Below are 22,346 nucleotides of genomic sequence, written 5' to 3'. Positions count from 1 at the left end.
TTGATTTGAATCTGACCAGTAGTCTCATTCATATGTTTATAGCAAAAAAAAAAAAAAAAAGACTGTTAACCATAAGTATTTTTAATGGATTAGAAATATTAAAAGTCTTTGGAAGCTATATATACAAAATTTTAAAATTTGGAAATAAAAGGACAATAATGACATTAAGGGATCTGAATTATGAGATGGATCAAAAATAAATATAACACCTGTTTAAAATACTTATATGCACTTGATATGTAGCTCAGTAGTAAGCTTGATTTTATTTTAATTCATCATGAATCCTAACATTATTTCCCAAAATGACCTATTATGGATTATGACTTTATAAAGACAGTGTTGCTATGAAATCATCACACAGTCAAGAGAACTGTAGAAGGAATAGTGGTGCTATAAACAAGAAAACATACAAAGTGGCCAGATGCAAGCAGATCAAGTATTTAAACTCCTCTCAAGCAATATTAAATAGAAATAATTTCAAACTATATTTGGGCTAAAATTAAAGTGTGAATAAGTAGCTGGTCAGTTGAAACTAGTCAGATGGTTCCTGGAACTGTGAAGTTTCTTCAGGTGCAGTTACATTCCAATTTCAAGCAGCAGCTTCCTGCTTCACTCCTTGTGGGAGATTTTGCATACTGCCAAATGAATGATGATAAAATCAGATTTTAAGAGCATGACTAGCTATTGCATTTTTTTTTTATTAGCATCATGTTATATTTCCTATAGGCCATTAATTGTTTTCTGCTTTTGAGTTAGCCACTGGCCTGCCTTCTTGGTTTAAGAATTGGTGTCAATTCAAATATAGGTTGAAAGAAAAAGGGAAAGGGAAGCTATTTCTTACAATACAAAAAGCCTAACACAAGGCAGAAAATGTCTTAGACTAAAAGCAGTACAGAAAAGCAGAAAGGACATAATTAAACTTAATTGGAAAAAAATTGCAATTTCTACTGTGTCTACTGAACTATTTTATGACATTTTCTGTAAACAGAAGTCCACTTCTGCTACTCTGTTATTAGTTTCTATAGGTGTAATTTTTTTCAGTGTTAATGGGAGTGACTGATGTAAAATGTACATATTTATGGAGGTACAACATCAAAATCATTGTAGGTTTCAGCACAAATAATTGTTTGGATCTCTGAATCTCTTTCTGAAATTCTTCTAGAAATACAGCAGGGTATCTCTAAGCCTCCTGTACCTGAGACCATTTCTTCTTTAGGACTTGTGAAACTTCTCAGATTCATGCTTTTGGAGGAATTCATCAGCATTTTTTTTATTTTTAAGTGAAGATCACAGCTGAAAATACTAGTATCAGTCTAAGGACTGATCATGCATGTCATGGTAGCTTCTCTGTGTCACAATGTTGTCAGTGATCTGTCAGCTTCCTATTTATCCACTTCTCAGTTCCAATCATAATAATCATCTTCTCTAGTTAAACTAATAATTTCCTATTAAGCATCAAATATTTTCCTAGCTTCCAGGTAGATTACATCTTGATTAGAACTATTTCCCTTGTCTAGAAAGGCAGTTATCTCGCCAATGAAGGCTATCAGATTAGTCAGGCAGAACTTGTCTTTGTCAAATTGAGGCTGCATTTTATAACATTCTTGCTGTACCTCTGTGCCTTCATTCTTTCATGTTGTTAAACATAGCCTGGAGAGAGCAACAATTGTAAGGATATCCCTATTTTAGTGTCTTAAATATGTGTAACATTTAATCTTTTTCCTCAATTTTAGCATTTACTGGAGCTTGATAGATTTTTCTCCTCTGCTAGAGGGCCTGCAACATTGTGCCAGTATTCTTGTGATTCTGGGACAGCAGCAATATGTCTCAGCTTTTATACATGAAATAGTGTGGTTTTCACCATATCAAATGGTCATTTGTCTCCCATATCATCCCTGTAGCTTCACTGAAAATTGAACTTCAGCATAGACCTTTCTTAATCCTTATCTCCTCTTCCCTAGGCTCTGTTTTCATTTCATCTGAATTCTCCTTTATTTATAGAAGTATCATTATGTTTAATTGAAAAAAAAAACCAAAACCACAAACACAGAAACCAGATAGCTTTGATTTTAGAACATTCTTCCTTATCTTAAAAGTACTAAGCTTTAAATTATAATTTTCTAATTAGGTGCATTTTCAATTCCTTAGACTTCCCATTCTTCTTTGATTATTCCCATTCATTTTTTATGTATTTATACATTCATTCATTTTTATTTTACTTTGTTCCTTACGGTTTCTACAACTTTGTCATTTAGGGGTTTTTGTTGATTGACATTTTTTAAGTATTAAGGTTCCTTCTATAGTGATCTCTGAATGGAAAACACAGTTTCACATTCTGCTTAGCTTGACTTAAGAGAATATTATTTTATTGAAGACTTTATTGAAGTATTCACTTTGAATCTTTGAAGTTTTAAAGACTAGGTTGTGGTTTTCTTTCTAGTTAATTTAAAGTGAATTATCTCATGATTTTTCTTCCCAAGAAGCTATGTTTTTATGCAACGTGCTTGTTAGTTACCAGTCTGCAATAACAAAGTATGTTTCTTTCTGGTATATAAATTTATTGGTTACTGAGTCCAACAGAATACAAACTTTAATTTCATTTTAGCATTTGTTCTGCAGTATATCTCTGGGAAGTTCAAATTACTCTTAGCAACAGAGTTTCTGGTAGTACTTCCAGATGTCTTTCTACATGCAAATATGAGCTTGTGATTCTATAGTGGACCCCATTAATTTTTTTACCCTTTCCTTTCTAATACATGTAATATTTTCCACCTTTTTAAAAGATCAGCATGACAATTCATATGCAATTCCTGCTTACATCTTTAAGGCTATCACATTCTAAAGTTATGGCATTTCTCTCAGAGCCTTACTCTTCTATGTGACAAAACTGCCTGCTCTAGAGAGCTTATATATGTTTTCTGTTTTCTTTTTCTCAGCGTTTTCATTACCCTTTTTCTATCCAGGCTGATAGTCTACATCACTGTCTTAAGTTCTTTGTGTCTGCATTTCATGTCCTGTAATTTATATGTTTCACTTTTTTTTGGTAGAGACATCCATTAATTTATTTGTAAAAAATTTAGATTTAACCATTTTAAAACTGATATAATTTCCAGTGATCACAATTAATTAACTCAATTAATTAAATGGCAAATGTTTATCTCATTTAAAACACTATCATAAAAAAATGATGGATGGTATACTGAGTTGCTCCAAAATGCTTAATGATTTTTAGTCTCACAATTCTGTTATCACTTGTGTGATAACCAAAGAACCAAACATAAAAACATAAAAAACAATCCAACAGTAGAATATTTTCCAAATGACAAATTTGTCTAAACTTTTCATCTAGCACCAGCTTTTATTTCTCTCTCTTACTTTGTCTCTCTTTTTTATTTTTTTTTTATTATTATTTTTTTTATTTTTTTGGTCATGTGGAATGTAGGTAAAGATTACATAGTTAAGTATTTTCCCTGTTCTGGAATGATGATCTTCTCTCTGTTCCAGTTGAATTGTATTATTGTCATTTATATGGTCTCAAAGTCTGCAGCGTTTGGGATTTTCAAATATATGTCACCCTTGCAGTGCATCTCTTCAGGAGACTAGACTGTTAAGCTAAGTCTGATTCCTTTTCATCATCAAGCTAAATCCCATTTCCTCTGTAGTGCTAAATTTTAGATGTTAAAGAAACATGACTGTGTAAAATCTATGGCAATTTAGCCAGAAAGGAAAGAGGAGGATTATCATGACTTGATGCACACCACCATACATAGTGTGTAGGAGAAAAGAATACAGATGACTTCAACCCTGATAAGCAACAGCTGTGTTAATTACAAATTCAGCTTCACCCCTGATGAGTCACAGCTGTATCCAATAAAGATAAGTGTGATAAAAGGGAGTGGGTGAGCTGTTAAGGAGAATTGTGAAAGAGGAGGAGCCTTGAGGAAGAGGGAGCCATAAAGCAAAAGGATCCTGGGGTGAGAGAATTACTGCTGTGAGGTTAGTTTGGGTCTGTAGTTAGAGCCTGTTGTTGGAACCTGCAGCCACAGTCTAGCCAGGTAAAAGCCTGCGGTCAGAGTCTGCAAACTAATACCTGTAGTCACAGCTTAGCGGGAAATACCCAGCAGTCAGAGGCTGCAAGGGAAACCTACAGCAGGAGCTTGCTGCCGCCAGAGTCAGTGAATTGTTGGAGTCAGGATGGCTGAGCTGTAAAGAGGAATAAACCAGGACCCTTTTCATGCTGTGATAAACAAGATAAACTTGGCTAATTTCTACCCTCTAACAAGAGGGCTGCTGCAGCAATAGTGTACTGATAAAATAGACTGTGAAGTTCTAGGTGAAGATATGGACAGGATGTGATATATTGCTGCTTCAAATTGAGTTTATTTTCTGTGGAGAGTAGAAATGCCTTTAAACAGGGGCGGGCTTGTCCTAAGCTTTGTGTAAGACTGTGTACAACTTGAAGAAATCTCTAGCTTGCTGCTTTCTGCTATTCAAATTTTTCTTCTCTAAACCTAATAACCTCATACATTAAGAATCAATCATTTTTAAGAATTTTAAATAAAACACCTCAGATGTTTCTTCTTCTTCTAGGAAGAAGAAGAAGGAAGAAAACTGGATCTATCTTAGTCACTTTGCTTGGTGTTCTGTGGGTAATCATAGTATAGAAATCTAGAGGCTATGAAATTGACTTCTGAGTTCTTCACAGTTATAAACTAAGTTAGTCCAAGAACCTTGCCTGGCCATAGCACAAATAGGAAAAGGACTGATGGACTGAGAGTTTTCTTTGAGGTTGAAGTTTCGGGTACGCTTTTCTAAGACAAGTAAGGTGTATTTTTTAAAAAAAGTGTCAATGTTCAGTTCCTGCTCTATGTAAATATCTTCCACTATTCCCTTCAGCTGCCACTGGATGAGTTAAAAGGTACTTCTGCAAAGCAGAATGCAGTCTCAAGTCAGGCAATAGGAAGCTGGTGAACATGTAGCTTGTGGTCACCTATAAAAAGTTAGCAGAGGGTTACTTGGTTCTCCAACGTGGCCTTGACTGAACTAATTAAACCATTCTTCCCATCTTACCCCCCCACTCCCCCTAATATTTTCTTTAACCACTCCTGCCTCAATTTCTGCTGTAAATGGTGAGATACAGGACACAGCAAGCATCTGTAATGTCTGCTTGAGCATCTGTATGAGTCTTGTTTTGGTCCCCCATGAGGTATGCGTCCTGAAAGAAAAAGAGCATATTGTTATGTAATAATTGTTTCTTCTCAGTGTATGCTCACAGTGATTGTTCAGTCATTAAGTTTGCTCAAGCCACTTTTACTCAAGTGTTATCAAATTTGGATTTCCACCACAACTAGTTGCAATATGCCGCCAGAAAAGTGTTCCACGCATTTATAAAAAATACTGATATCTATGAATGGAAATACAGATTCACTTTAGAGACTACTAATAACTTCAGCTAATATAGTAATGGAGCAGTTCAGGAATGCTGGGGTCCTCTCTAAGTTCCAATGAGACAGCATATTTTTATTGTCACAGATTGTCCTGCCAATTCTTCAAAGGTCTGCTGACCTTATCTTGCAAAGGTTTAGGTTCTCACCTAAGCCCCACTTCTACACCACATCAAGTACAATCTTTGTTCCTTAAATTCCTGACATATTCCCCAATAAAAATCCTACTTTTTATCCTCTTTTTACATGATAGAGTTCTAGTGTCCCTACGCCTGATCCCTTTGATATTGTTTTGCACTGCAGCGGTTCCCTGCAGCTTCTCCTTTGCCACTTCATGGCTGAAGTAGCTGTTAATACTACTGAACTCAGCAGAGTTCACTTTATCTACTTGTGTCTCTGGCTTTAAAATATCACAGAGCTTCATGTGTAAGAAAAATGTTACCTAGCCATAGCTGAACCCCTCAACTTCTTGCCTAATTAATATTCTTCGCATAAGACATAAGAAATTTTTGTTGAGCCTGAATATTTTTTTCTAGTCTTATAATTTAAAGTGCCAATGAAAGCCAAATTTCAGTTTTCATCCCACATCGTAGTTTGCAGCTGCCAAATATCAGTCTGCAGCTTTAAATTATATTGACTATTTAAAAAACTTCTTCCCTTATCTTCCACTCTCCCCCCTCCTTTTTGTTTTGCTAACATGAGTGAAACAACGTATCTTTTGCCTCATTCTCAGAAATGACTGGATTGTTTTGGCAAAAAAGGCATTCTAACACATATTTTAACATTAGAGCAGACACTGAGGAACATTTAAGCCCAAATGTCTACCAATTGGCAAACTGAAAGGTACTAAAATCAGCATTTTACAATGGAAAGTGTTATGGAGCATTAATGAGCATAGCTACCAGCCCATATTTGGCCTTCATTGGTTTCTTCAGCACCAGCTAAAAAGCACAAACTCCCTGGTAGAAGCAGCCAGCTCAGAGGCTTTAGCTCTCACAGGTGACATGCTGCTGGCCCCAGCTGTGTTTTTTGCTGTACTTTGTGACCTTATTTGTGGGAATCCATCAGAGGCTCATGCAGAATGTTACCACTTCGAGCTGTTTTGCCCTGGGGTGGCATCAAACCAAGCTCCAGCCAACAGATCTACAGCAGAAAATGTCAAAAAGTTCTTGGTTACACCTTTTCTATTAGCCCTTTGCATCATTCATTAAAAAAAAAGGCAATTTCTTCTTAAAATTTATTCATTGATATATATACATAATATGACTTAGTAACTGTTATCCAGAGGTCCTCTTTGCATTTAAAACTTCAGTCTCTCTCTGCACAAAATTACCTTTGAAGGATGAGAAGAGGGTTGCTTTGTCCTTAAGAACATTTAATAAATTAGCGCATTACCACTAATTAACAAACTATATCACAATGCTTTCACACCAGTTTTCTGTGTTTAAAAAAAGATTAGCATAATCTTTTAGAAAATGATTGGTAGATAACTTAGCAAACTGGGTCCAACACTAAGTGACAGATGTTTTCACTAGGACTGATTAAATAGGTGAACTGTGTGAAAAATTATTGATGAGACTAGGTAGACTGGAGTTGTAAAGCTAGGGAATAATACTACAAGAATAATTTAACAGTAGAGTCATAAACAAAGCATTTGCATCAGTAAGAGAATTGGAACAAAAGGAACTAATCACAAATACATAGCATGTTTATCCTCCCATCACTAACGTAGAGTTTAAAATGAAATGTATGAAATTTATTGCCAAAGGGTTTAAAAGTAAGATAAGGGAGTACAAAGGAATTATTGTCCCTATAGTCTGTGGATGCTAGAATCCTTCTTATAGCAAATAGCACAGTATGAATACAGAAGGCATAGGAATCCTCCCCACTGGAAAAACCTATTTTAATTCCCTGTAGTAGGTAATTAAATATCACATAATATACATAGACACATATATTATTTGCATTTGATCTGTTTGGAACCCCTTCAATTTAACTTTTGGAGGAATAAAACAGAAATAACAGCCCTCAAGTACCTTTGGGGTAGGAATCTAGATGGAAAAAAGCATGAATACTTTATCCCAATATGTGATGCTTTATTTTATCCAAAATTGTTACAGCTGAAAGAAGTAATGATACATGGGTTTAGAACTGTTGTAATATACGCAGCTAAAACTTAACTAGCTCCACATTTTATAAAAGTGATTATTGGTTGATTAAAACTGTATATTAGAGACCATAACTTTAAATTTGTATTCATATAGTGCAAAATACTGTAGAATACAAAGGAGACATGAGAAGTTATACTATCCACTGAATATTGCACTCATTTCACCGCATATTACAAAGTAATTGCAAGAGATATAGATGGGGTGTCCTTCCTCCCTGGCACAAATTGATGGTGGCCTGAGACAGGGGAAACACAACTATGTCCAAACACTCCTTTCAGAGTAAGTTGGCTCTTAACAATAGGGAGGAGGCTCATGGCAAATATGGGAACTGTGACTCACTGGCAGTTTTGCCTTGCAAGGAACAACAAAAGCTTTCCCACACTCTTGTGTTTACCCTAAGCATGTAAATTCATGTCTTGACTTGTACCACTTGCACATGTGAAATTCCTATCAAAGTCAGTGGGAATTTTGAACATGTAGGAAGTAGCTTACATCTTTAACTACATCAAGTTTTCTGACTAAATGTTCCAAACCTCCCTACCCCAATATGAAAAATAAAATTTCCTTAGTTGTATTAATTTTCTTGTGATGAGGAATTGTTACCCTTTGTATAACCTACATGGGTTTTGTTCTTTTTCCCTGATCCCATCTACCAGCTGGATGTTTAAAGTAATGCAGGACAGCATAGTTCAGGGCTGTCAGGCTTTTCCTGGTGCAGTATGCCACTTTCACCATTTTATTTGGTAAATATAGTGAATTTTCATCTCTTCTCCTTTAAATGTGTGATGTGTTCAAATAGACAGCATTTTCTTCCCATCCTCACTTCAGCAGAAAAGTAAAATACAATAAATGAACTTTGCCTTCCTCATTTTCTTAAATAAATTGCTGCCACAATAAAGTGTCTCATGTTATCTTTAGTCAGACCAGAATAGGATGAAAACATGCTTGCTTTCTTTAGAAAGTCACTTAAAGATCTTTCCAGAAAGTAGCAGTGGTAACAGTGGTGATAGAAACTGTGCTTAACAGCAGCTTATAGGGAGCCCTGGTTGATTTCTGAAAGAAAATTCTGCACTAAAATTAGGACCCCTTGATTGAGAACAAGCACTAAGAAGTGAAACAACTGCTGTATCATTCACACCCCTTTTTAAAATCACAGTGAAGGGACTCAATACCCTTCAGGAAATATTTGGTCTGAAGATGACTCCTCTCCTTTGTAGATTTTATAATACTGCTGGTACAATAATATATAAATAATTTTGATGAACTGGAATTTAAAGATATTCTGCCTACTATTTCATGAAATAAAAATGAATCTGAGCAAATGGCAGACTAAAGCAGGTAGGTTAAATAGAAGTGCTTTCTGGTGCTTACCAGAAGCACCTCCTCTACCAACACTACTTCTCCTCAGACCTTTGGATGCCTGTTGCAACACTGCATCCCTCATATCTCCACCTAGAAAGAAGTCTTTCTGGTTGAAGAATCCTTGTTCCCCAGCTGAAGAGCCTCTGTTAATCTTTGCGGAGTAGCAGCAAGGAGCAGGGTTCTTCAGCCAGATGTTGTCACAAATACCTACCTTTCTAAGTGGCAATTGTTCTGTTTACCCTGGGCAAAACCTTTCTCTCAGAGGGTGAAAGGTCAAGATTTTGTAAAGAAAATAAGGAGAGGAAAGAGGGAGTTTCTCCATGGCTGAGCAATACGGGCATTCTATCACAAGTAAGTGGACTCATTTTATGTGAAGTGGGGTTGCTCAGTTTTGGATGGATAGTTCACAGACCCCTTAGTTGTTCTTGTAAATCTGTGCATTTACAGTTCAGAAGAGTTGAAAATTAAATGAGCTGCTAGTTTGGGCACACTGGTAGAATACATGCATATGCAGAGTAATCTTATTATCAGCAACTCCTTAAAAAGTGACTTCCTTTTATGACATTGAAGAACCTTATATGGTGTTTTTCCTGTGTTTTTTAACTGGGATGTAAAATTAAGATATCATACTTTCTTTTCATTCAAGGCACATTTTTGATATGACGCATCCTAGAAAAAGTGAGAAGTTACATTAATGGCAAGTAGCTCATGAAGACCAGCTTTACAGACTTTTTAAAGTTTACCAACTTTAACCAGAGTGCACATAGGACAAACAAAAAATTTACATGGAAAGAGTAATGATATTTTGCACTGAGAAGATTTGCCTATATCTTTTACTGTCTTCTAGATGCACATATTTTATTTTGGTTGTACTGCAAATATATATGCATGATTGGACTCAAACATTGTGCAGCCTTAGGTATTATTTCAAAATTTTGAGTGAATTCTGCTGGTAGACTGTTCAGGCTCATCAGCATTAGGTCTATTTGATTTATTCTACACACCAGCAGATGTGTTTTGAAGTTGTTTATAAATATTTCTAAGTATTAGTAGTTATAAGTCCATGGTAAGTGGATCTTCCTACCCCTAGTACATCCTTGTTTTTTCTGTTCTCTGGGAAGATGGTTGATTAGATCCCATGGGGGAATGCTTTTGGAGACTAGTTAGTTTGTTGTAAATCTGTGTGGTGCCAGATACTGAAAATAATTGGAAGCTTTGCTTGTTAATAGTGTACTTATTTAAAAAAAAACAAACTCAAAGAGTTTCAGAAGGCTGAACACAAATCTCCTACCTCTGTATTCCATTCCACTTCTTTCAATCTCCTTATAAATATGTGAATGACACAACATCACCTATTAGTGTGTTGAAATGGAGGGTCTTAATTTCCAAATTAGCCAGTCTCAGTGTTTTTCTGTCTCTGGTATTGCACTGTGAAAGGCTGAAGCTTGAAAGATCTTTTAACCATATCAAGCAATCTGCAGGTGTGTAAGAAAAGAATATCCTTCCTGGAGCTCTTCTCTGTGGCTGGAGACGCACTGCAATGATAAGAGCTGAGTGTGGGTAAGGAGGACCCTTGTTGCTGCACAATAGAATTGGAAAAGCTCCACACAAGAGAAAAATCAGGCAGGAGCCCATGTTAAAAGACCCAAAGTGACTCATGTAAACTCTCAACCAGTGTCAGTTAAAATTTTTACTTGCCTCTGTTCTAATGGTTTGTTTCAACTATAAGTCAGTGTTAGCATTTTAAATGGATGCTTTTGATAACTTTTCAACTAAATACAAGAAATGAAACAAAATCTAGATGTGTAAATCTCTAAGATTATCACAAAGCTTGAAGTCATGCAGAATACCATGGGAATAACTGGTAATATTTTAATTTTTGTCAGCTTGTTCTAAGCTAGGAAAAGGTGAATTGTAGTAAAAGACCAACAATTACTTAAAATTTGAAGGGAGGAGTAAATGTCATGTCATACATTAATAAAGTTTTGGGAAAATTAGACAAAAAAGAATTTTAAAAATCATGTTTAATTGATTGTTCATTTGTTATGCATGAAGTATATTCAGTGACTAATGAAATTTTTACTATCTCGGATGGAGAGCACAAGCAGAAGAATTAATGAAATTATACACATCTTCAGCAAAGCGCTAATAGTTATGGCTTGAGATTTTAGTTTTCTAGTGACCTAATTGATTTTAAAAATAAAAAATAAGAAAACTAGTCCGGTATTATGTGTTAAGCTTTAGTGAAATGTGCCCATACAGTATTACCTTAGCTGCTTGGTATGTGCAGTTCAGCCAAATTCTTTATTAATTACCCTTGTAGTGAACAAGAAACCAACATCATTATTGTAACAACTAGAGAGATTGCAGGATTTTTTCCACTAGCTCTTACAGTCATGAATACTGTCTACAGTGTTAGACTGACTTCATGATTCAAATGTAAGACTAGCACATTAAACAGTTAAAAATGTAATATATACAAAATCAAAAAAAAATTAATTACAGCTAGTGTGTTGCCAAATTATTATGTATGCCAAAGCCTATATATAAGCGCTTTTATAATCATTTTCACAGTATTTTTTTAAATTTTAGCATAATTCTGAATGATATTTTGGAGAATTTCTTAGAAATTTCCCTTAGGTATACATATATTGAAGCAAAAGGTTAATGTTTACTGGAGTAAATTAATTAAAATTGCGAAATAAAGATGCATAAAATGAGTTTATCACTGTGACTCTAATAATCTCTCTAATCAAGGTTGTGCAAAGCTTAATAATGAAATCAGAATCTGATTATATTTGTTGGGACTAGTGATCCTTTAGACTTTGCCAGCATTTCCTTCAGTGTGATCAAGGATGAAAACTATATGAGCTTTTAAACATTACTCCCTCTTTTTGCTTTCCTCCAAAGCCCTTTCTTTTTCACTCAACCCCTTTGTCACCAAAAAAAAAAAAAAAAAAAAAAAAAAAAAAAAAAAAAAAAAAAAATCAGCAGATCAGTCTGATTGTAGATTTTTCGCATGGGGGGTTTGGATAGGCCTTGAAGACCATTCCACCAGGCATTTTTTATCTCTCATTAAGGGCCCTGCAGCCAACATTCCTTCCATGCCCTGCAGGGCTCAAGCTGCGCTTAGGATGAAACAAGTCTCAGCCTTGCCCTGAGCATTTGAGTGGCAGTCCAGCCCAGTTCACAGATATCTACCTTCTGTTCTCGGATTCCATCATTTTACTTGCTCAGGCAGGTTTTAATCTGAACTATTCATTCACTTCTGTGCAAAAGAAGGGTCTATTAGGTGAATTCAAGACCAGAAAAAGCCCAGTTGTTTTACTGTATGTTGTGTTTGGCCACAGTAATTATGTGAGCATAATTAAATCTCCTATTTCATTTTTTAATCATCTGAATTTAGAAAAGTGAATTATTGTTCAAGTTCTCTCCTTCAGTGCAGTGCATAACACTGCAACAGCTTGTAGGAACAGTTAAATCCATACTTAAATGATTTATTGGTTTTAAAAATGGATGACAGATGTGGAAATGAGAGATATGTTCATCATGATGGATTCCTGTGTTGGAACCAAGTTAGCTTTCATCAACTACTTTGTACCATTTTAGTACACGATTGATCTGAAATCTGATTTTTTGTACCTTGACATCAAATGAGGCTCAAAATGTGTTTTCAATATTGCCTATCTATAAATTCCATCACACTGGCCTTATTTTGATTGTAGTGAGACCATCTTGGAGTTGCAATTAATATAAAATCATGCTGCTTTCTCATTTTATTTCTATTTCCTCCAGCAATGATAGATGGTCACTTCACGATGTTTTGTGTTCTGTGCTGTAAGCAATGTTTTCCAATGACTCAAAGACTGAAGTTTGTTTTACAGTATTTTATTTGGAACACTAAATTCTCTTTTTATTACTTTCTTTTTTTCAGAAGAAAACTAAACCAGCAAAGAATTTGGCGTGTTTCACGTTCCTATTGAAAAGGCAAAATCGTCCGTTAAGGTCAAGACCATGTAGTTTACTTTTCATGGTGATATAAGAAAAAAGAGAGATTAGTTTGCAGGACATATAACATTTGTACTCAGAATAATAATAAAAAAAAAGTATTAGGCAAATGAGAAAATCTGTGAGAGTTTACCTAAAGAACTTCAGAGGAACTTAGCTGAATAAGGCTGACACTAGCTAGCTTTCAGACTGTCAGGTCCTATTCACTCTGTCTTGGCTCAGTTACTTGAACACAATCCTGTACAGACATCGTGCTTGCCAACTAGTCCAGTGTTTTGGATTTAGAACTCTCAAATTGATAGAACATTTCATGTAGACAAACTGATAGACCGTAACATGAATCCTCTGGCTGTGATTCAGCTTTTGTGTCTCAGATACCTCTGACATAAAATGGGGACACTGTCTGTTTATAAAGCTTAGGTAGGTGTATTAAGAAGAGTTTGTGTATTCACTACCCTTAGTGGTATCAGAGTCGTGAAAAATAGAAACAATAATAGAATATTGAGAGCTCATTAAGCTTAGCATGCCTTTGTGTTATTTTATTGAGCTGCAACTATTCTTATATTCAGAAGCAGCTGACACATTTAAAATAAAGATTTATGGTCTGATCCACTGCCATAAGATCTAATACCACCTGATACAAAATCAGATTTGTTGGACAAAGCTGATTTTTATGTATCTTTACAGCTCACTTTCACAAACTTTCACAGCTCACTTTCACAAACTCTTCCCTGGTAAGCTCATCTTCTCTGATATTCACAAAGAAGAGGGCCTGTCTTTTCTATCTAATGAATTCCAGTTTACTCATGAAGCATGAGTAAACTGGAACTTGAGTTAACTGTGTCCATTTTGCTGCCAAGTTCTGTGTGTCATTTCGTATTTTCTAAATACAGTGGGCCTCAAGCTTGTCCCCACTAACCAAATTTGAATTCAATTACCTCAGAAGTCCAGAAAAACAATGTGTCCACGGATTGGCAAGAATTAATTTTATGAAAGTAAGTGATCTGAGATGGAGAATGGAGCTAAGATGGGAGAGTGCCTCTAGGCAGACTCAGAAAATTTGGATAGTTTGGGAATACAAGGAGCGGGACTGGAGAACTCAAGACCTTGAAACTTGATGAGGGGGAAAAGAAATGCCAGGGTTTGAAAACTTAGAGAGAGCCAGTAGAAGGTCTGTATTTTCAGGGTATGAAGACACCTTACAACCCCCTTGCTAAACTGGTCTGATCTCTATGTACAGCCCCCCTTTCCTGAAGGCCTTCCTGGCATTATGCATCTGGAGATCATGTGGAGAATCAGACTGCTCTTGGAAAGATAAGAGGAATAGCAGTCATTTCTACTGCAAAAATAAAACAAGCTCTAAAGAAATCTTTAGGTCACATATCCTTTCTATCTCCTCACTACCCAAACCATCTGTCTTCAAATTACCTAGTCTGTACAACTTCTTGCATCACAAAAATAAGGGGGTAGGAGTACAGGACAGCTCCCCCATGGGATGTTGTTCTAAGCAAACACCTATTTTTGCTAAGTCGAAGGGCAGCACCATCGCCAGGTGCTAAAGTTGCAGCCCTGTTTATGACTAGTTAAAAACAGTGAAAAGCTTGCACAAGAAATTCCAAATACAGTCAAGGGCTCAAGCAATTACGGTCTTCAAAGCGTTTCTCCTACCTCAGTGAACAAGTTGAGATTTTTAAGGGAAAAGTCAGTCTGGTGGCTCTCTGCTTTCATAATTTAAATCAGTTGGTTTTCTCTGAGTAATTCAAAATAAAGTCTAGGGACTGCAGGAAAAAATCTTAGGAGAAACAGCAAAAAAAGAAAGCTTTTTTTGAATACAGTTTAAATGTAGTCTACCAACTTCTAATGCTACAAAAATGTAGATAAAGATAGTTCTTTTAAAATTGTAATGCGGCACAAATACACTTAAATTTTGACCTTCTGTGACTCAGGTGTGCCCTATTTTCAAGAATTTAAAACTAGTTCCAGGAAAATTAAAATTAGAGAAATAACTTTAGACCAGTTTCGTTTCCTAACATTTGATTAAAGTCACAGAAGTACTTGCTAATCATGTTTGATTCATGACAGTAATTTCCACCAGGCTTAGTTTCTCCATTGCAGGTGTTTTGCTTTCTTAGTCACATTGCCAAGTAATTTTTTTCTTCTGTGACTTGCGTGCTCAAATGAGTTTTCCTTGAAATCAGGGCAGGTAAATATACTCTGGACCAGTATGTTGTTCCCTTGTTCTTTGGGATTCTACTTTTAGCTTGCATAAGAAACCAGGTTTGGGTGGAACTGTTGCCCCACTATAGATAGTTGGTAAGAGGAAATCACAGTAAAAAATCTGGGTAAAACCAGGAATTTTCCTCTGGCCTTACTGTAGAAAGATAATATCCAATCCTATACAAACATTGTAATACCTGGAAAAAGGTTTAGTTTTCTTTCAATGAAGCAGATAATTTATCTAACCACTGGAAATACTGTAGTACATTTCCCCCCAGAACTTTATTCCTACAAATGAATAATTAATTTCCCTCATGGTTTAGTGGCTAGTTCATCTCTAAGGTAACTGGTGAATAGCTGGGGATTTTTATGTTTCTGGAAAGCACAACAGCATACAAAGTTTTCTTTCTTGCTATTCTTCATTGTTTTCGTAGCAGGTACTTCCCCAGGTGGACAACCATGTTTTGTAATTCAAGGTCTCTGGAAAACAACAAGGGAATTATTCACAAGGGAAAGGATTTGAGGAATTTGAACTCATCTTGTGAATTCATAAAAAATGTTCTAAAATCTGTGACATTTGGAAAACAGTGAACATTAAAGAGCTTTGGTTTCCAGACCTTTTTGAAACTTTTATGCTTAGCTGAAGTCCCTCCTCTGTAACTGTTAAAAAGAAGACCTGAATTTTACTTATTATAACCGAGTAGACTATCAAAATAACAATGCCTGGCATAAAACCCCTGCATGTTGTATCTGTATCAACCCTGTATCTGTTGATACAGCCTCAAAAATTCCACTCTATGATTTTCCTTAAGGTTAGATGTGTATTTATGATTCAAATTCTTAAATTAGTACACCTAAATTATTTTATACACCTGTAACTAAAATACAGATCTACTTCATATTCTACTTCACTAGGCATTTTTTATTTTGAGGAGCCTTGGGTTTTGCTTTTAGCCTTAGGAGAGTTTAAGCTGCTCTCAATCCCACATGGTGCTCTCTTGCTTTAACATTATTTGACCTTACTGAAATCTATGGTTGATTTGAAAATGAAGGCTAAAGGTATGTAAGTAGGACTGTAAATCTCTCCTTTTTTTCCTTCCTTTCAGTACTGTAGAATCGGTGGTAAGTAGCATCAATCTTGCACTGACAGATGGAAGAGAAAATCAGGCTGATACAAATTTCTGAATCTGTCTTGTCATTTATGATGGCTGATGAGCCATAGCTGCTACATATTGCCCTCAGATGCTATTTTCTGATTCTTTTCCTCATTTAAAGAGGCTTGCATGCTCTTTTCTCACTGAGAACAAGATGCATGCAAACCCACAGGAGATTTCCATTATATGCACGCCAGTTTCTTAATGAAAGGGAACTAGTTGTTCTGTCCCTTAAGTATTCATATTTTCTGTTGTTTATCAAAGTTGTTTTGTGCCTTAAGGGTAAAAGTCACAGCTTCTGTAGCATAAAATCAAGCTGTGTTCTTCAGAGAGAGAAAGGGTTAGAGGGAAGTTGAGTTCTGCCCTGAAACAATTTTCTTGTGATAGGGAAACAAAAGTTTTGAAGCAAAAGTTGTGTTCTCTTGGTCCTCTCTACTGGCTGTTTGTGTAGTAGATATGGGTGCTTTCCTGATGACATTTACCATGAAAAAACATACACCCCAGGTAGCATACTTGCATTTGTACTTTCTTTAGATGTCTCAGAGCCCTCATTGAAGGTCATAAATCTGTTTTCTTTAGAAAGAGTATCTAGTCAATAAAATTCCTTCTGCTTGCTTCAGGACAGCATATATTGACAAAAGATTTGGGGTTTTATAGTAGTGTTTAAAAAGCATAATATTCTAAATCAGCTTTAAAACACTCCTAGTTTTAGCTTATTTTACAAGGACATTTATAGACATGAGAGTAGTAAGTGTGGACAGAATGTGATGGAAGTGAGAAAAACGAGACTGGTTTGTTTTTATCTATGAACACTTCTGGGTTTTAATCTGCTATTTATGTCAAAATATACAGATCAGTCTTTACTCATCTTAAATATAGCCCAAAATTTCCTGATTTAGTCAAAAAAGTTTCAAATAACTAACTTAATTGAACTTAATTATTTTTCCTCAAATAAATTATTTAAACTTAGGAAAAAAGTATTACAAATGCCACAAGTCTCTGTCCCTACATCTCTGTATAAAACTCTTAGGTAAATATCTAGCTACTTTTTTACAACTATACTGATATTAAGAGGAGCATAGTTCTCCTATCTACTAAATCCATATGTAGTAAATACGTTGTATGGCAAAAGCATTTCCAGAGAAAAGAAATTTTGTTTATGAGGTTGCAAAAGATTATTAGAAATTGTGTAAAAAAGATTCACGGCTATAAAAATCAAACTGACACTGTCTTTAACAGTGACTAGCCATTTAAAAAAAGTATTTTCAAGTGGAATAGTGTTAGACATTTTGTAAGTGCTAATGGTGGAAAAAAGAGAAATTCCTTGCTATATATGTGCACGTTCAGTATAAGTCGGACTCTGATTCCTTGATTTCATTGCAGAAAGTTGTTTTTTCGGATAAGGGGGGAAATAATGTCATTGTGTTAAAAAAAAAAAGTTTTAATATCAGAATTAAAACAAAGCTTTAATATCTGCAGCTGCTGATCCATGGCTGAAACATCATACAAATTTCATGTGGGAGAAATTCAGATCCATGAAATATTGATGATGATTCTAAGATGACTATATGTTTTCAAACAATGCCTTAGTTGCAGTTGCACTGTCAAAACCTTTCTATTTCCCACATAATTGTCTGCTTCTGAATTAAAATAAATATGCTCTATTTAAAATGCATGAAACCTGAGGATAGAGGTCTACAAATTTACTCCAGATGCATACCAACTGCTAGAATAAACATTTCAGAATATGGTTTTACATAATACTCTTATCTGTTTCATTTGGCTGTCCTCATAAACTCACTGCTCTCCAAGAATAAACAGGTTGTTAAGTACATTTAAGGATTTTAGAATGATCACCAGAGCTGTCGTTATCATTAAAATGAAGTGCTGATATTGGAGTCAGGCCACACAGAAGTGTTTACCCACCACTGAACTAGAATCTCAATTTTTTTCCTTCTCTTAGGCACTGTAGCATGGATGGTTCTGATATATCAGCTTGAAACGCATGATTTGAAGGTTGAATACTGGATGCATATAAAACAACTCAAACATGCAACAATCCGTTTCTATATAACAAGGCATTATAAAGTTGAACTGGTTAGTATGAATTCTCTGGGTCCGGGGTCTTTTTTGCTTCTAGCGGGACGCTGAATGCTAGCTCCAGTGCAGGGTAACATGGATACAATGCTCCTGTCATGTCAAAAATATTCTACTTACTGCACGGAAAACATCCTGTATTTTCTCTGAATGTTCTAGATCAAAAGACTGAGATAACCTCTGAACCTTTTGATTGCACAAAGGAGTGATGAAACAGTGCAAAGGACAAGGAATAGGAAATAGTGAGTTGATTTTTAGTGTTCATATTTTTCTTTCAAAAAAGGAAGCTTCTGTTTCATTTCACAAATAATATCCAAAGTTGTCATGTTGACTCTTGAATATTCTACCTTATGAAGCTTAGTCAAATATTTTCTACAAATGATAAGTTTGAGTGAAGAGACACAGAAAAGAATGACATAAGGTATGATTTAAAGATTATTTACTGCTCTAAAAATATCATACATTCACACATGTGAACGTATGAATCTGGATTTATGATGGATCGTACCTCATCCTTTCTATTCCATGTCCTAAACAGAGTTCTCTGTAAGCCAGAGATTTTTTCAGGTCAGATGATTCATAGTTTTAAGGACTTGATTAGTGTAAGCAATATATAATTATACATACAAGCATTATATTAAGAAATAGAATACAATATGCAAAAAATACAAAACTGAAGATCATCAAGAAAATAAAAAGCATATCAGTAACACCAACTGTGCAATGAGTTGTGTTTGCCGTCTCAAGGCTTGGGACTTACCTACATAATATTCTTCAGGGTGAGAAAAGAGTTCTGGCTGTTTTTCAGTATTTCATCATCATTATTTCTTGTATTTCCTCCTGCTACTGGGTTAGGTCCTCCAGAGTTGTTTTTTGATGGATGTTTTCCATTTTTCTACTTCTTCAAAGGTCAAATCCTTTTTTTTTTTTTTTTTTTTTTTTTTTTTACAATAGACCATAAAATAACATGATTCACATGGTAGTAGTGCAGATATGAAACTGCCGCTCTTCTGAAAGAAAAAAAAGGTGGGAAAAATGAGGAGGGGAAAAAAAGAAGGAAAGAAAAGCAAATAAATTAAAATAAAGAAATCCTACAAAGAATTAACACAATGTAACTCAAAGTTTCAGTAGAATTCAGCAAGGGTGATAATCTTAGGAGGGAGTTGCAGGGTACAGGGAGATGTGTTCCATTGTCAAATTATGGTGTAATGTGAAGTTGAATGTGTCAACAGAAGAGAAGATGGGAAAATAGAAAAGAAAGCCAGAATGGAAGAGAGAAGGAAGGAAATCCCAAAATGGGTCACAAATTGAATGGGAACAGTGGAGGTCATCTAGTTCCACCTCTCTGCTCAAACAGAGTCCCCCATGTAAGTTACTCAGGATTGTGTCCTGGCAGCTTTTGAATATCTCCAGAGAAGGAGACTCCACAATTTCCCCAGGTAATCTGTTTCCATGCTCAGTCATCCTCTCAGTAAAGAAGTTCTCCCTCATCTTCATGTGTTCCAGTTTATATCTGTTGCCTCTCGTCCTATTCTAGGTCACCACCACCAAAAGTCTGGCTCCATCCTCTTGGCAACCTCCTTTTAAGTACTTAGAGGAGTTGGTAAGATTCCCCCTCAGCTTCTCAAGTCTAAACAGACCCAGATCCCTAATCTTTTCCTCATAAGAGAGATGCTGAAGATCCTTAATCATCTTCATAGTTCTCCTCTGAACTGTCTCCAGGATCTCCATGTCTCTCTTGTCCTGAGGAGCCCAGAGCTGGACACAGCACTCCTGATGTGGCCTCACCAGGGCTGAGTGGTAGGATCACTTCTCTCAACCTGCTGGCAATGCTCTTCCTGATGCACGCCAGGACATCACTGGCTTTCTCATCCACAAGGGCACACTGCTGGCTCATGGACAGCTTGTTTTCTACCAGGACCCCAAGGTCCTTCTCCGCAGAGCTGCTTTCCAGCAGGTCACCCCTAGCCTGTGCTGGTGCATGGGGTTATTCCTCCCAGCTGTAGGACCCTGCTTTTGCCATTGTTGAATTTCAGAATGTTCCTCTTTGCCCATCTCTCCAGCCTGTTGAGGCCCTTCTGAAGGGCTGCACAGAACTCTGGGGCATTGGCCACTCCTCACAGCTTTGTGGCATCAGTGAATGTGCAGAGGGGGCATCTGCCCCTTGAGCTGGGCCATTGATGGGTAAGAGAAACAGTGCTGCACCCAGTATTAAGGAGAAAAAGTGGAAAAAGGAAAAATAGAAATGAAAATGGGGGATTGTGGATTAAAAGCAAGACTTAGATTCTGATGTGGCATATAACCTGTTATCCACCTGTATGACTTTTATAGACCTCAGAATTATATATAATTCATATATTAGTGTTGCTCTAGGAAACTGTGAAATGACAACTACACAACCTATTTTATGTGATAGAAATGTGATATATTTTATTAGCGTCTGTGAATCTTTGTTAGATTTGGGACATTATGTTTTTTTAAATGCATTGTTTTCATAGGTGTAATTGATAGCCTATGTTTGTGATGGTAAAAATCAGGAAAAATCCTTTTATATAAAACCCTTCCCTCTGGAGACCAATTAGGTATATTAGCACAGTTCAATGCTTTGCATTTCTGCTGACATTATAAGCTTTTATGTTACAACACATCCTAGTAAAATGTATACAAATATAAATCTTTAAATAATAAATTTAATTCAATTGAATCAATTTATAAATTTTTGTTGCTGTTGTTGCTTGTACTTTTGGCTTCCTGACCTTCAGGTATTTCTCATCTACCATGAACTAATTCTCTCACAAAGAAACTAAATGAAAACGAAACAGTCAACAAATAAGAAAATTGCATTTATTTTTCTGCTTTCTTTGACATACCAGATGTGACAGCAAAACATGATAGAGCTGCAATTTAAAGGTTAATTTCCTTAAGAGGGTCTCCATACTTATCATAATATCCAGACATCTATTTCAATTACTGAAAAAATAGTCTTTACAGAGGATGAATACACACAGTATATTTTTGTTAAAATATGAGTGAAAAAATTCTTTCCATTATCCTTTTAATGAAAGTACTCTCCTTACTGGCCGATGAAATGTTTCCTGTTTGTATGCTACACATTTGCTAAACACTTCTAAGAAGTGGATAGGGAAAATAAAGAAATTTACCTGGGTCTATGGCAGAGAATTAGAACTTCCTTGCAAATCTTAACTGAGCTATAAATCTTACAGAATGATCAGTTTTGACATTTTAAGAGAGCAACGAAAAAAAGGAAAGAGAGCACTAGGAGGAGGAGAAGAGGCAGAAGTACTGGCACTAATATAGAAAAAGGTATGTAATATTTGCACACTTTGTATATTTGGAAAGTTTGAAGTTCAGATTTCTGTAGAATCAAGGGATATTTCTAGTACTTCTTGGCAAAAGTTAGTATGAAAATACTTCCCTTTTTGCTCAAATCCATCTTCTCAGATCTTAAAACAGAAAAATTTTAAAATGCCTGTTCATGCAAGCTTTACAACATGTTACGTTTAAGGCTGAAGAATCTATTCTCCCATTCACAACAACAATCCTTATTAACTGAATAAACATAAAATGAGAAAAGATAGTCAGGGAACTTTTCAGAATGTTGCATCCTTATCTGAAGCAAATGTTGTAAATAATTTTAATGGCTGGTAAATGGTGGCAAATATTTTCATTTCCATGGTATAAATCTTTTTACACAAATTGAGCTTTAAATTGCAGAAATTCTGGATAATGACTACCTCTATCTTTGTGTCTTGTTTGAGACTACAAAGACAGTCAGAGGGAAAAAAAATATAGTTTCACAATCCTCTTGAATTCTTATCAAATGCAAAATGGCTACTGGATCTTTTTTAAGATAATTTGCTAAGAGCAGAAAA

At 35.6% G+C, this 22,346-nt stretch overlaps 1 protein-coding gene across 6 annotated transcripts; it reads left to right on the top strand.

Moving 5' to 3' along the window:
• The first annotated feature begins 3,924 nt into the window (after positions 1-3,924).
• LOC136290612 (uncharacterized) lies at positions 3,925-21,169 on the top strand. Of its 6 annotated transcripts, none has more exons than XM_066184974.1 (5): positions 3,925-3,974; positions 18,320-18,453; positions 19,686-19,820; positions 19,991-20,056; positions 20,154-21,169. In XM_066184974.1, the coding sequence occupies exons 2-5, from the start codon at positions 18,334-18,336 to the stop codon at positions 20,457-20,459; spliced, it is 627 nt and encodes a 208-aa protein (XP_066041071.1). In that variant the 5' UTR covers positions 3,925-3,974; positions 18,320-18,333; the 3' UTR covers positions 20,460-21,169. The 6 variants fall into 6 exon arrangements, 4 of the variants coding, with proteins under 4 accessions (XP_066041071.1, XP_066041073.1, XP_066041069.1 ...); XR_010721248.1 differs by having other exon boundaries at positions 3,926-3,996; positions 19,686-19,892; positions 20,176-21,169; XR_010721247.1 differs by having other exon boundaries at positions 3,926-3,996; positions 19,686-19,892.
• The last annotated feature ends 1,177 nt before the right edge of the window (positions 21,170-22,346 follow it).

Source organism: Chamaea fasciata, unplaced genomic scaffold, assembly GCF_029207755.1.
Source record: "Chamaea fasciata isolate MVZ Bird 193981 ecotype frontalis unplaced genomic scaffold, bChaFas1.0.hap1 SCAF_6, whole genome shotgun sequence".
Classification (NCBI taxonomy): domain Eukaryota; kingdom Metazoa; phylum Chordata; class Aves; order Passeriformes; family Sylviidae; genus Chamaea; species Chamaea fasciata.
The sequence above is the reverse complement of the archived record's forward strand: the minus strand, read 5'-3'. Positions and strand labels throughout refer to the sequence as shown.

What these genes read in the sequence shown, in the direction of transcription:
- LOC136290612 (XM_066184974.1), top strand. Translation starts at nt 18,334, where the DNA reads ATGGTTCTGATATATCAGCTTGAAACGCATGATTTGAAGGTTGAATAC. An exon ending in GGCATTATAAAGTTGAACTG is followed by an intron (nt 18,454 to 19,685) that starts GTTAGTATGAAT and finishes ATGTGTCAACAG; the next exon opens with AAGAGAAGATGGGAAAATAG. An exon ending in GCTCAAACAGAGTCCCCCAT is followed by an intron (nt 19,821 to 19,990) that starts GTAAGTTACTCA and finishes GTCCTATTCTAG; the next exon opens with GTCACCACCACCAAAAGTCT.